The following is a 12,147-nucleotide window of genomic DNA, read 5'->3' on the forward strand; positions in this document are numbered from 1 at the left end:
CCAGTCTTTCAAAGCACTTCATGGCTACAGACGTCAGTGCTACGGGTCGGTAGTCATTTAGGCAGGTTATCTTAGAGTTCTTGGGCACGGGGACTATGGTGGTCTGCTTGAAACATGTTGGTATTACAGACTCAGTCAGGGACATGTTGAAAATGTCAGTGAAGACACTTGCCAGTTGGTCAGCACATGCTCGGAGTACACGTCCTGGTAATCCGTCTGGCCCTGCGGCCTTGTGAATGTTGACCTGCTTAAAAGTCTTACTCACATCGGCTACGGAGAGCGTGATCACATAGTCGTCCGGAACAGCTGGTGCTCTCATGCATGCTTCAGTGTTGCTTGCCTCGAAGCGAGCATAGAAGTGGTTTAGCTCGTCTGGTAGGCTTGTGTCACTGGGCAGCTCGCGGCTGTGCTTCCCTTTGTAGTCTGTAATAGTTTTCAAGCCCTGCCACATCCGACGAGCGTCAGAGCCAGTGTAGTATGATTCAATCTTAGACCTGTATTGACTCTTTGCCTGTTTGATGGTTCGTCGGAGGTCATAGCGGGATTTCTTATAAGCGTCCGGGTTAGAGTCCCGTTCCTTGAAAGCGGCAGCTCTACCCTTTAGCTCAGTGCGGATGTTTCCTGTAATCCATGGCTTCTGGTTGGGGTATGTACGTACGGTCACTGTGGGGACGACATCATCGATGCACTTATTGATGAAGCCAGTGACTGATGTGGTGTACTCCTCAATGCTGTCTGAAGAATCCCGGAACATGTTCCAGTCTGTGCTAGCAAAACAGTCCTGTAGCTTAGCATCTGCGTCATCTGACCACATCTGACCACTTTTTTATTAGCCGAATCACTGGTGCGAATCAGGCCTTCATGGTCGAATTGCTGCAAAGAAACCACTACTAAAGGACACCAATAAGAAGAAGAGATCTGCTTGGGCCAAGAAACACGAGCAATGGACATTAGACTGGTGGAAATGTGTCCTTTGGTCTGAAGTCGAAATTGGGAGATTTTTGGTTCCAACCACCATGTCTTTGTGACTACCCAATTGTACTACCTTGCAAAGACGCAAGGTGTGGGTGAACGGATGATCTCCGCATGTGTGGTTCCCACCGTAAAGCATGGAGGAGGAGGTGTTATGGTGTGGGGGTGCTTTGCTGGTGACACTGTCTGAGATGTATTTATAATTCAAGGCACACTTAACCAGCATGGCTACCACAGCATTCTGCAGCGATACACCATCCCTTCTGGTTTGGGCTTAGTTTGACTATCATTTGTTTTTCAACAGGACAATGACCCAACACACCTCCAGGTTGTGTAAGGGCTATTTGACCAAGAAGGAGAGTGATGGAGTGCTGCATCAGATGACCTGGCATCCACAATCCCCCGATCTCAACCCAATTGAGATGGTTTGAGATTAATTGGACAGCAGAGTGAAGGAAAAGCAGCCAACAAGTGCTCAGCATATGTGGGAACTCCTTCAACACTGTTGGAAAAGCATTCCAGGTGAAGCTGGTTGAGAGAATGCCAAGTGTGCAAAGCTCTTATCAATGCAAAGGGTGGCTATTTGAAGAATCTCAAATATAAAATATATTTTGATTTGTTTAACACTTTCTTGGTTACTACATGATTCCATATGTGTTATTTCATCGTTTTGATGTCTTCACTATTATTCTACAATGTAGTTAATAGTACAAATAAAGAAAAACCCTTTAATGAGTAGGTGTGTCAAACTTTTGACTGGTATTGTATATATTGAATTATAAACTGGGTGGTTCGAGCCCTGAATGCTGATTGGTTGTCAACTGTGGTATATCAGATCGTATATCACGGGTATGACAAAATATAAATGTTTATTGCTCTAATTACGTTGGTAACCAGTTTATGATAGCAATAAGGCACCTCAGGGGGTTGTGGTATATGGCCAATATACCACGGCTAAGGGCTGTATCCAGGCACTCTTGAGTTGCGTCGAGCTTAAGAACAGCCCTTAGCCATGGTATTTTGGCCATATACCACACACCCTCGTGCCTTATTGCTTAATTATAGTGTACAATGCACTGCCGAAATACCTGGGTTGTATATAACAATATATTCCAGTCATTATCTGAATTTCATTGATACACTGTAAGCTGATGAATTTCAAGCAGAGAGACAGGCGATACTGTATCAATAGAAAAGCTGATCTTCCACAATGTTGCATGGGGCAGACATGGCGTACAAAATTAATCTGTAAAAACACTGCTATTGTGAACCACTAATCTAACTTTGGATTGGGGAAGTCCTGTGGTCTGTGGTTGGGGAGTAGGATGGGAACTGTTTGTCTTGTTCGGTCTTATCACTTGTTTTTCTGCCATGTGTACCTGTTTTGTGTACCTTATTAAAAATGATACAACCATTTGATCACAAAAAATAACAAATGGTATACAACACCGTGCCACAGTTTTACAGTAGCCAACTGCTTTACAATACCCATTTTTCTGATGATTTGTCCTACGTCTGTACTGTATAAGGATTATACAACTAAAATAATATAATAATAATAATAATATGCCATTTAGCAGACGCTTTTATCCAAAGCGACTTAGTCATGTGTGCATACATTTTTATGTATGGGTGGTCCCGGGGATCGAGCCCACTACCCTGGCGTTACAAGCGCCATGCTCTACCAATTGAGCTACAGAGGACCACATTGAGCTACAGAGGACATACAGAGCCTTCAGAAAGTATTCATACCCCTTGACATATTCCACATTTGTTCCACTTATTGTTGTGTTACAGCCTGAATTCAAAATGGATTAAACAGATTTTATCTTCACCCATCTACACACAATACCCCATAATGACAAAGTGAAAACATGTTTTTAGAAACTTTTGCAAATGTATTGAAAATGAAATATAGAAATAGCTAATTTACATAAGTATTCACACCCTTGAGTCAATACTTTGTAGAAGAGATTTTACAGCTGTGAGTTTTTCTGGGTAAGTCTCTAAGCGCTTTCCACACCAGGATTGTGCAACATTTCCCCATCACTCTATTCAAAATTCTTCAAGCTCTGTCAAGTATTTTCTTGGGGGGAGGTTTTGCCATAGATTTTTTTACGTCAAAACTGTAACTCGGCCTCTCCGGAACATTCATTGTCTTCTTGGTAAGCAACTCCAGTGTAGATTTGCCTTATTTTAGGTTATTGTCCTGCTGAAAGGTGAATTAATCTCCCAATGTCAGGTGGAAAGCAGACTGAACCAGGTTTCCCTCTAGGATTTTGCCTGGGCTTAGCTCCATTCCGTTTCTTTTTTATTCTGAAAAACTCCACTACTAAAGGACACCAATAAGAAGAAGAGATCTGCTTGGGCCAAGAAACACGAGCAATGGACATTAGACTGGTGGAAATGTGTCCTTTGGTCTGGAGTCGAAATTGGGAGATTTTTGGTTCCAACCACCATGTCTTTGTGACTACCCAATTGTACTACCTTGCAAAGACGCAAGGTGTGGGTGAACGGATGATCTCCGCATGTGTGGTTCCCACCGTAAAGCATGGAGGAGGAGGTGTTATGGTGTGGGGGTGCTTTTTTGGTGACACTGTCTGAGATGTATTTATAATTCAAGGCACACTTAACCAGCATGGCTACCACAGCATTCTGCAGCGATACACCATCCCTTCTGGTTTGGGCTTAGTTTGACTATCATTTGTTTTTCAACAGGACAATGACCCAACACACCTCCAGGTTGTGTAAGGGCTATTTGACCAAGAAGGAGAGTGATGGAGTGCTGCATCAGATGACCTGGCCTCCACAATCCCCCGATCTCAACCCAATTGAGATGGTTTGAGATTAATTGGACAGCAGAGTGAAGGAAAAGCAGCCAACAAGTGCTCAGCATATGTGGGAACTCCTTCAACACTGTTGGAAAAGCATTCCAGGTGAAGCTGGTTGAGAGAATGCCAAGTGTGCAAAGCTCTTATCAATGCAAAGGGTGGCTATTTGAAGAATCTCAAATATAAAATATATTTTGATTTGTTTAACACTTTCTTGGTTACTACATGATTCCATATGTGTTATTTCATCGTTTTGATGTCTTCACTATTATTCTACAATGTAGTTAATAGTACAAATAAAGAAAAACCCTTTAATGAGTAGGTGTGTCAAACTTTTGACTGGTATTGTATATATTGAATTATAAACTGGGTGGTTCGAGCCCTGAATGCTGATTGGCTGTCAACTGTGGTATATCAGATCGTATACCACGGGTATGACAAAATATAAATGTTTATTGCTCTAATTACGTTGGTAACCAGTTTATGATAGCAATAAGGCACCTCAGGGGGTTGTGGTATATGGCCAATATACCACGGCTAAGGGCTGTATCCAGGCACTCTTGAGTTGCGTCGAGCTTAAGAACAGCCCTTAGCCATGGTATTTTGGCCATATACCACACACCCTCGTGCCTTATTGCTTAATTATAGTGTACAATGCACTGCCGAAATACCTGGGTTGTATATAACAATATATTCCAGTCATTATCTGAATTTTATTGATACACTGTAAGCTGATGAATTTCAAGCAGAGAGACAGGCGATACTGTATCAATAGAAAAGCTGATCTTCCACAATGTTGCATGGGGCAGACATGGCGTACAAAATTAATCTGTAAAAACACTGCTATTGTGAACCACTAATCTAACTTTGGATTGGGGAAGTCCTGTGGTCTGTGGTTGGGGAGTAGGATGGGAACTGTTTGTCTTGTTCGGTCTTATCACTTGTCTTTCTGCCATGTGTACCTGTTTTGTGTACCTTATTAAAAATGATACAACCATTTGATCACAAAAAATAACAAATGGTATACAACACCGTGCTACAGTTTTACAGTAGCCAACTGCTTTACAATACCCATTTTTCTGATGATTTGTCCTACGTCTGTACTGTATAAGGATTATACAACTAAAATAATAATAATATGCCATTTAGCAGACACTTTTATCCAAAGTGACTTAGTCATGTGTGCATACATTTTTATGTATGGGTGATCCCGGGGATCGAACCCACCACCCTGGCGTTACAAGCGCCATGCTCTACCAATTGAGCTACAGAGGACCACATTGAGCTACAGAGGACATACAGAGCCTTCAGAAAGTATTCATACCCCTTGACATATTCCACATTTGTTCCACTTATTGTTGTGTTACAGCCTGAATTCAAAATGGATTAAACAGATTTTATCTTCACCCATCTACACACAATACCCCATAATGACAAAGTGAAAACATGTTTTTAGAAACTTTTGCAAATGTATTGAAAATGAAATATAGAAATAGCTAATTTACATAAGTATTCACACCCCTGATTCAATACTTTGTAGAATACATTTTACAGCTGTGAGTTTTTCTGGGTAAGTCTCTAAGCGCTTTCCACACCAGGATTGTGCATCATTTCCCCATTACTCTTTTCAAAATTCTTCAAGCTCTGTCAAGTATTTTTTTGGGGGGAGGTTTTGCCATAGATTTTTTTACGTCAAAACTGTAACTCGGCCTCTCCGGAACATTCATTGTCTTCTTGGTAAGCAACTCCAGTGTAGATTTGCCTTATTTTAGGTTATTGTCCTGCTGAAAGGTGAATTAATCTCCCAATGTCAGGTGGAAAGCAGACTGAACCAGGTTTCCCTCTAGGATTTTGCCTGGGCTTAGCTCCATTCCGTTTCTTTTTTATTCTGAAAAACTCCACTACTAAAGGACACCAATAAGAAGAAGAGATCTGCTTGGGCCAAGAAACACGAGCAATGGACATTAGACTGGTGGAAATGTGTCCTTTGGTCTGGAGTCGAAATTGGGAGATTTTTGGTTCCAACCACCATGTCTTTGTGACTACCCAATTGTACTACCTTGCAAAGACGCAAGGTGTGGGTGAACGGATGATCTCCGCATGTGTGGTTCCCACCGTAAAGCATGGAGGAGGAGGTGTTATGGTGTGGGGGTGCTTTTTTGGTGACACTGTCTGAGATGTATTTATAATTCAAGGCACACTTAACCAGCATGGCTACCACAGCATTCTGCAGCGATACACCATCCCTTCTGGTTTGGGCTTAGTTTGACTATCATTTGTTTTTCAACAGGACAATGACCCAACACACCTCCAGGTTGTGTAAGGGCTATTTGACCAAGAAGGAGAGTGATGGAGTGCTGCATCAGATGACCTGGCCTCCACAATCCCCCGATCTCAACCCAATTGAGATGGTTTGAGATTAATTGGACAGCAGAGTGAAGGAAAAGCAGCCAACAAGTGCTCAGCATATGTGGGAACTCCTTCAACACTGTTGGAAAAGCATTCCAGGTGAAGCTGGTTGAGAGAATGCCAAGTGTGCAAAGCTCTTATCAATGCAAAGGGTGGCTATTTGAAGAATCTCAAATATAAAATATATTTTGATTTGTTTAACACTTTCTTGGTTACTACATGATTCCATATGTGTTATTTCATCGTTTTGATGTCTTCACTATTATTCTACAATGTAGTTAATAGTACAAATAAAGAAAAACCCTTTAATGAGTAGGTGTGTCAAACTTTTGACTGGTATTGTATATATTGAATTATAAACTGGGTGGTTCGAGCCCTGAATGCTGATTGGCTGTCAACTGTGGTATATCAGATCGTATACCACGGGTATGACAAAATATAAATGTTTATTGCTCTAATTACGTTGGTAACCAGTTTATGATAGCAATAAGGCACCTCAGGGGGTTGTGGTATATGGCCAATATACCACGGCTAAGGGCTGTATCCAGGCACTCTTGAGTTGCGTCGAGCTTAAGAACAGCCCTTAGCCATGGTATTTTGGCCATATACCACACACCCTCGTGCCTTATTGCTTAATTATAGTGTACAATGCACTGCCGAAATACCTGGGTTGTATATAACAATATATTCCAGTCATTATCTGAATTTTATTGATACACTGTAAGCTGATGAATTTCAAGCAGAGAGACAGGCGATACTGTATCAATAGAAAAGCTGATCTTCCACAATGTTGCATGGGGCAGACATGGCGTACAAAATTAATCTGTAAAAACACTGCTATTGTGAACCACTAATCTAACTTTGGATTGGGGAAGTCCTGTGGTCTGTGGTTGGGGAGTAGGATGGGAACTGTTTGTCTTGTTCGGTCTTATCACTTGTCTTTCTGCCATGTGTACCTGTTTTGTGTACCTTATTAAAAATGATACAACCATTTGATCACAAAAAATAACAAATGGTATACAACACCGTGCTACAGTTTTACAGTAGCCAACTGCTTTACAATACCCATTTTTCTGATGATTTGTCCTACGTCTGTACTGTATAAGGATTATACAACTAAAATAATAATAATATGCCATTTAGCAGACACTTTTATCCAAAGTGACTTAGTCATGTGTGCATACATTTTTATGTATGGGTGATCCCGGGGATCGAACCCACCACCCTGGCGTTACAAGCGCCATGCTCTACCAATTGAGCTACAGAGGACCACATTGAGCTACAGAGGACATACAGAGCCTTCAGAAAGTATTCATACCCCTTGACATATTCCACATTTGTTCCACTTATTGTTGTGTTACAGCCTGAATTCAAAATGGATTAAACAGATTTTATCTTCACCCATCTACACACAATACCCCATAATGACAAAGTGAAAACATGTTTTTAGAAACTTTTGCAAATGTATTGAAAATGAAATATAGAAATAGCTAATTTACATAAGTATTCACACCCCTGATTCAATACTTTGTAGAATACATTTTACAGCTGTGAGTTTTTCTGGGTAAGTCTCTAAGCGCTTTCCACACCAGGATTGTGCATCATTTCCCCATTACTCTTTTCAAAATTCTTCAAGCTCTGTCAAGTATTTTTTTGGGGGGAGGTTTTGCCATAGATTTTTTTACGTCAAAACTGTAACTCGGCCTCTCCGGAACATTCATTGTCTTCTTGGTAAGCAACTCCAGTGTAGATTTGCCTTATTTTAGGTTATTGTCCTGCTGAAAGGTGAATTAATCTCCCAATGTCAGGTGGAAAGCAGACTGAACCAGGTTTCCCTCTAGGATTTTGCCTGGGTTTAGCTCCATTCCGTTTCTTTTTTATTCTGAAAAACTCCCCAGTCCTTAACGATTACAAGCATACCCATAACATGAGGCAGCCACCACTATGTTTGAAAATATGGAGAGTGATACTCAGTAATCTGTTGTATTGGATTTGCCCCAAACATAACACTTTGTATTCAGGAAAAAAAGTTAACTGCCACATTTGTTGCAGTATTATTTTGGTGCCTTGTTGCAAACAGGATGCATGTTTTGAAATGTTTTTATTCTGTACAGGCTTCCTTTTTTTCACTCTGTCAATTAGGTTAGTATTGTGGCGTAACTACAATGTTGTTGATCCATCCTCCGATTTCTCCTATCACAGCCATTAAACTCTGTAACTGTTTTAAAGTCACCATTGGCCTCATGGTGAAATCCCTGAGCGGTTTCCTTCCTCTCCGGCAACTGAGTTAGGAAGGACGCTTTTATCTTTGTAGTGACTGGGTGTATTGATACACCATCCAAAGTGTAATTAATAACTTCACCATGCTCAAATGGGTATTCAATGTCTGCTTCTTGACATTTTTACCCATCTACCAATAAGTGTCCTTTGCAAGGCTTTGGAAAACCTGCCTGGTGTTTGTGGTTGAATCTTTGTTTGCAATTCACTGCTCGACAGAGGGAGCTTGCAGATAATTGTATGTGTGGGGTATAGAGATGAGGCAGTCATTCAAAAATCATGTTAAACAGTATTATTGCACACAGAGGTCATGCAACTTATTAAGCACATTTTTACTCCTGAACTTATTTAGGCTTGCCATAACAAAGGGGTTGAATACTTACTGACTCAAGACATTTCAGCTATCATTTTTTATTAATTTGTAAACATTTCAAAAAACATAATTCGACTTTGACATTATGTAGGTCAGTGACACAAAATCTTAATTTAATCTATTTTAAATTCAGGCTGGAAATAAAGTCAAGGGGTGTGCATACTTTATGAAGGCACTGTATTTCTCAACATGCTCATAACCTGCCATTGGATACAAATTATTAAAAACATTGTGCATGTCAAGTTATGGTCAAATACTGTGTGGAAAATGATATGTACCATCTACTACCATTTGAAAATTAAATGTACCATCTACTATTCAGCATTTCAAAAAAATCGCATATTGGATTTTTTGCTATTGGATTAAATGGTAGTTAAAATGACTAAATGGTGAGTCTATCATTATCTGATGTATTGGTGACTAAACTAAATGTTCTCAAGGTATGTCACTGAAAACGTTGATTTTGCTTGAAGGACTGTGAAACCCCAATGAATGCACAATCAAAAGTTCTGAACATAAGATAGAGGGCATTACAAGTGTTATCAATTTCGAGTTTTGTCATTTCAGTTTCGAAAATCTACCACTTACATCTGAAAGATGTGCCAAAGTGATTGAAAAAAACGAAAAAGTTCAAGTTCCCCAGAACTGTATAAAAATAAAGTTGCACAGTATATACCCATTAAATTGTTGGGAGCATATGCAGGGTATGCGACGCGTATGTAGATTGTGCTGCTTTCTTTATTTTAATACAGTTTACGTTCCGTTAGACAGCACCTCTACGAAAATGTTGGGTGTACGTCAGCTCATGCTTTTTACCACCCTATCATAACCCCCAAAAAACTGTTTAGTTTCAAAATATATTTTAAACCACAGTATGTCAATCTCATGGACTGTCAATCCTTGCATCTACACTGGGGATTAAATATAGGTGGTAGAGGGAGGACTGACAGTCAGTGGTGTAAAGTACTTAAGTAAAAATACTATAAAGTACTAAAGTCGTTTTTTTGGGTTACTATTTATATTTTTTGACTACTTTTACTTTTACTTCACTACATTCCTTAAGAAAATATGGTACTTTTTACTCCATACATTTTCTTGACACCCAAAAGTACTCGTTACATTTTGAATGCTTAGCAGGACAGGACAATAGTCCAATTCACACACTTATCAACAGAACATCCCTGGTCATCCCTACTGCCTCTGATCTGGCAGACTCACTAAACTGACATGCTTCGTTTGTAAATTATGTCTGAGTGTTCCCCTGGCTATCCGTAAACTTAAAAAAACAAGAACATTGTGCTGTCTAGTTTGCTTAATATAAGGAATTGTTAATGATTTATACTTTTACTTTTGATACTTAAGTATATTTTAAACCAAATACTTTGACTTTTACTCAAGTAGTATTTTACTGTGTTACTTTTACTTTTGTCATTTTCTATTAAGGTATCTTTACTTTTACTCAAGTATGACAATTGGGTACTTTTTCCACCACTGCTGACAGTCATACCTCATATCAGAGGTGTCGAGGGCTTCTCATTCATATAGAAATATTGTATAGCCTATAGTTTTGAATACATGGTTTACAGTATCAATATATGTTGAAGATTTTCAACCTAAATGCATTGTCCTTTGGGTGGGGATAAAGTTGTTTGTCCATGTACCAAATGTGTTGTTACATCTGACGTACGGCAAGTTCTGCCTTCATTTGGTTAGGAACTATTTTGTTTGGCAGTGTTGGCAAGTTGGCTCACTTCTTGTTGCAGCTTTGACTGAAACTAACATTGTGCTCACTGCTCAAATACCTTTCAAGATTTTGACATACAATGAGGCAACTTCACAAGTATGACGAAATAGTCCAATACATTATGGTAAGTTCCTCCTCCGAACTAAAATAGAAGTACATGTACTGTAAGAGAAACAAAAAAATGACTTATTCATGGTAACCAAATAGATGTATTTATGCATGGGAAAGCTGACAGAAGCGATACAATTTAGGCTTTGGCCAATGGAGGTCAAGCTTGAAGGGCGATAGATTACCAAAATAACAAATCTAGGCTACAATATGGATAGCTAGAAAGTACAGCCTATAGAAACCCAGCGTCAGCAATCAAAAATGTAGGTTTTGTTGAGGACAAAATAGCAGGGTTGATGGGACTCCTATTAGGCTGCTCTAAAAAACTAAAGTCAAAAACACCTTTAAAAAGTTTTATTTTTGAGACTACCCTAATATGTCACAGTTAGGGGGTTTGATTATGGGTAGGCTGAGGGTTAAAGTTAGGGGTTGGCATGCCAGTCACATGCCTTTAGTCGCACCAGCAGAGCACAGCTTCAGACATCAGATCTTTGTGGCCTGCATCCCGCTGTCGCCCCTCGACGGCGGCTTGGGCTGCTCCCGGATCCTCCGCGAGGCAAAGGCGTACAGGAAGGGGTCCAGGCAGCTGTTCACAAACGTGAAGCTCCGGACGACACGCGCTGCCACGCTTCTGTGGCGTAGCAGCGCTGCCGACGCCTCTGGCCAGGAAGCCCGCAGCACAATGCCGGCGATGTCCACCACGTTGACAATGTGCACAGGGATCCAGAGGATGAAGAAGGCGACCACCACACTGGTGACCAGCCACGTCAACTTGGTGCTGCTGAACAGCGCCGTCTGGTTCACCCGCCGGTGGAGGCAGCAGTAGGACGTGACCAGCACAGAGAACGGGACAACGAACCCTAAAAGGGTCTCCAAGACGAGGACAGCAACTCTTTCAGCCTCAGAGCCTGTGTTTCGTTGGCACTTGAGCTCGCCATCGCCCACATCGCGAGTGGCAACGGCGGGGGCAGTCAGGGCACAGGCGAGCCCCCACAGGGCCAGGAGCAGCGCCGCCTCCCCCTTGCGCCGCAGCCTGTTCCACATCTGCGGGTAGAGCACCTGGAGGTAGCGCTGGACCCCGAGTAGAGTGACCGTTAGCACGTTAGCATACAGGCTGAGGTAGAGCAGGAAGGTGGCTAGCTTGCAGGCGGCACGGCCCAGAGTCCATCTGTGCAGGAGAGTATAGATCCACACGGGCACCGTGGCCAGGCACAGGATGTCGGAGGACGCCAAGTTCAGCATGAGGCACAGGGTGAAGTTGGGGCGTCGGGACGAGCGGCGCAGGATGACCACCAGGACAGCTATGTTACCAGGGAGGCCCAGTGCACAGCAAAGCCCCAGGACGATGCTCGAAATCAGGCGACCCGAATCCGGGGAGGTGGAGTCCAAGCTAGAGGAGTTGGAAGAGTTGAGGTTCTCCATGGTCGGTGAAA

The 12,147-nt window shown here is 41.6% G+C and overlaps 1 protein-coding gene across 1 annotated transcript; it reads right to left on the bottom strand.

The window, feature by feature from the left end:
- Positions 1-11,197: 11,197 nt before the first annotated feature.
- Positions 11,198-12,136, bottom strand: LOC311132439 (leukotriene B4 receptor 1-like; the record flags this gene model as incomplete). The annotated part of the gene is made up of 1 exon (XM_084165729.1): positions 11,198-12,136. The coding sequence occupies one exon, from the start codon at positions 12,134-12,136 to the stop codon at positions 11,198-11,200; it is 939 nt and encodes a 312-aa protein (XP_084021855.1).
- Between the last annotated feature and the right edge of the window lie 11 nt (positions 12,137-12,147).

This window comes from Coregonus lavaretus (assembly GCF_964263955.1).
Source record: "Coregonus lavaretus genome assembly, chromosome: 7".
NCBI classification, from domain to species: Eukaryota; Metazoa; Chordata; class Actinopteri; order Salmoniformes; family Salmonidae; genus Coregonus; species Coregonus lavaretus.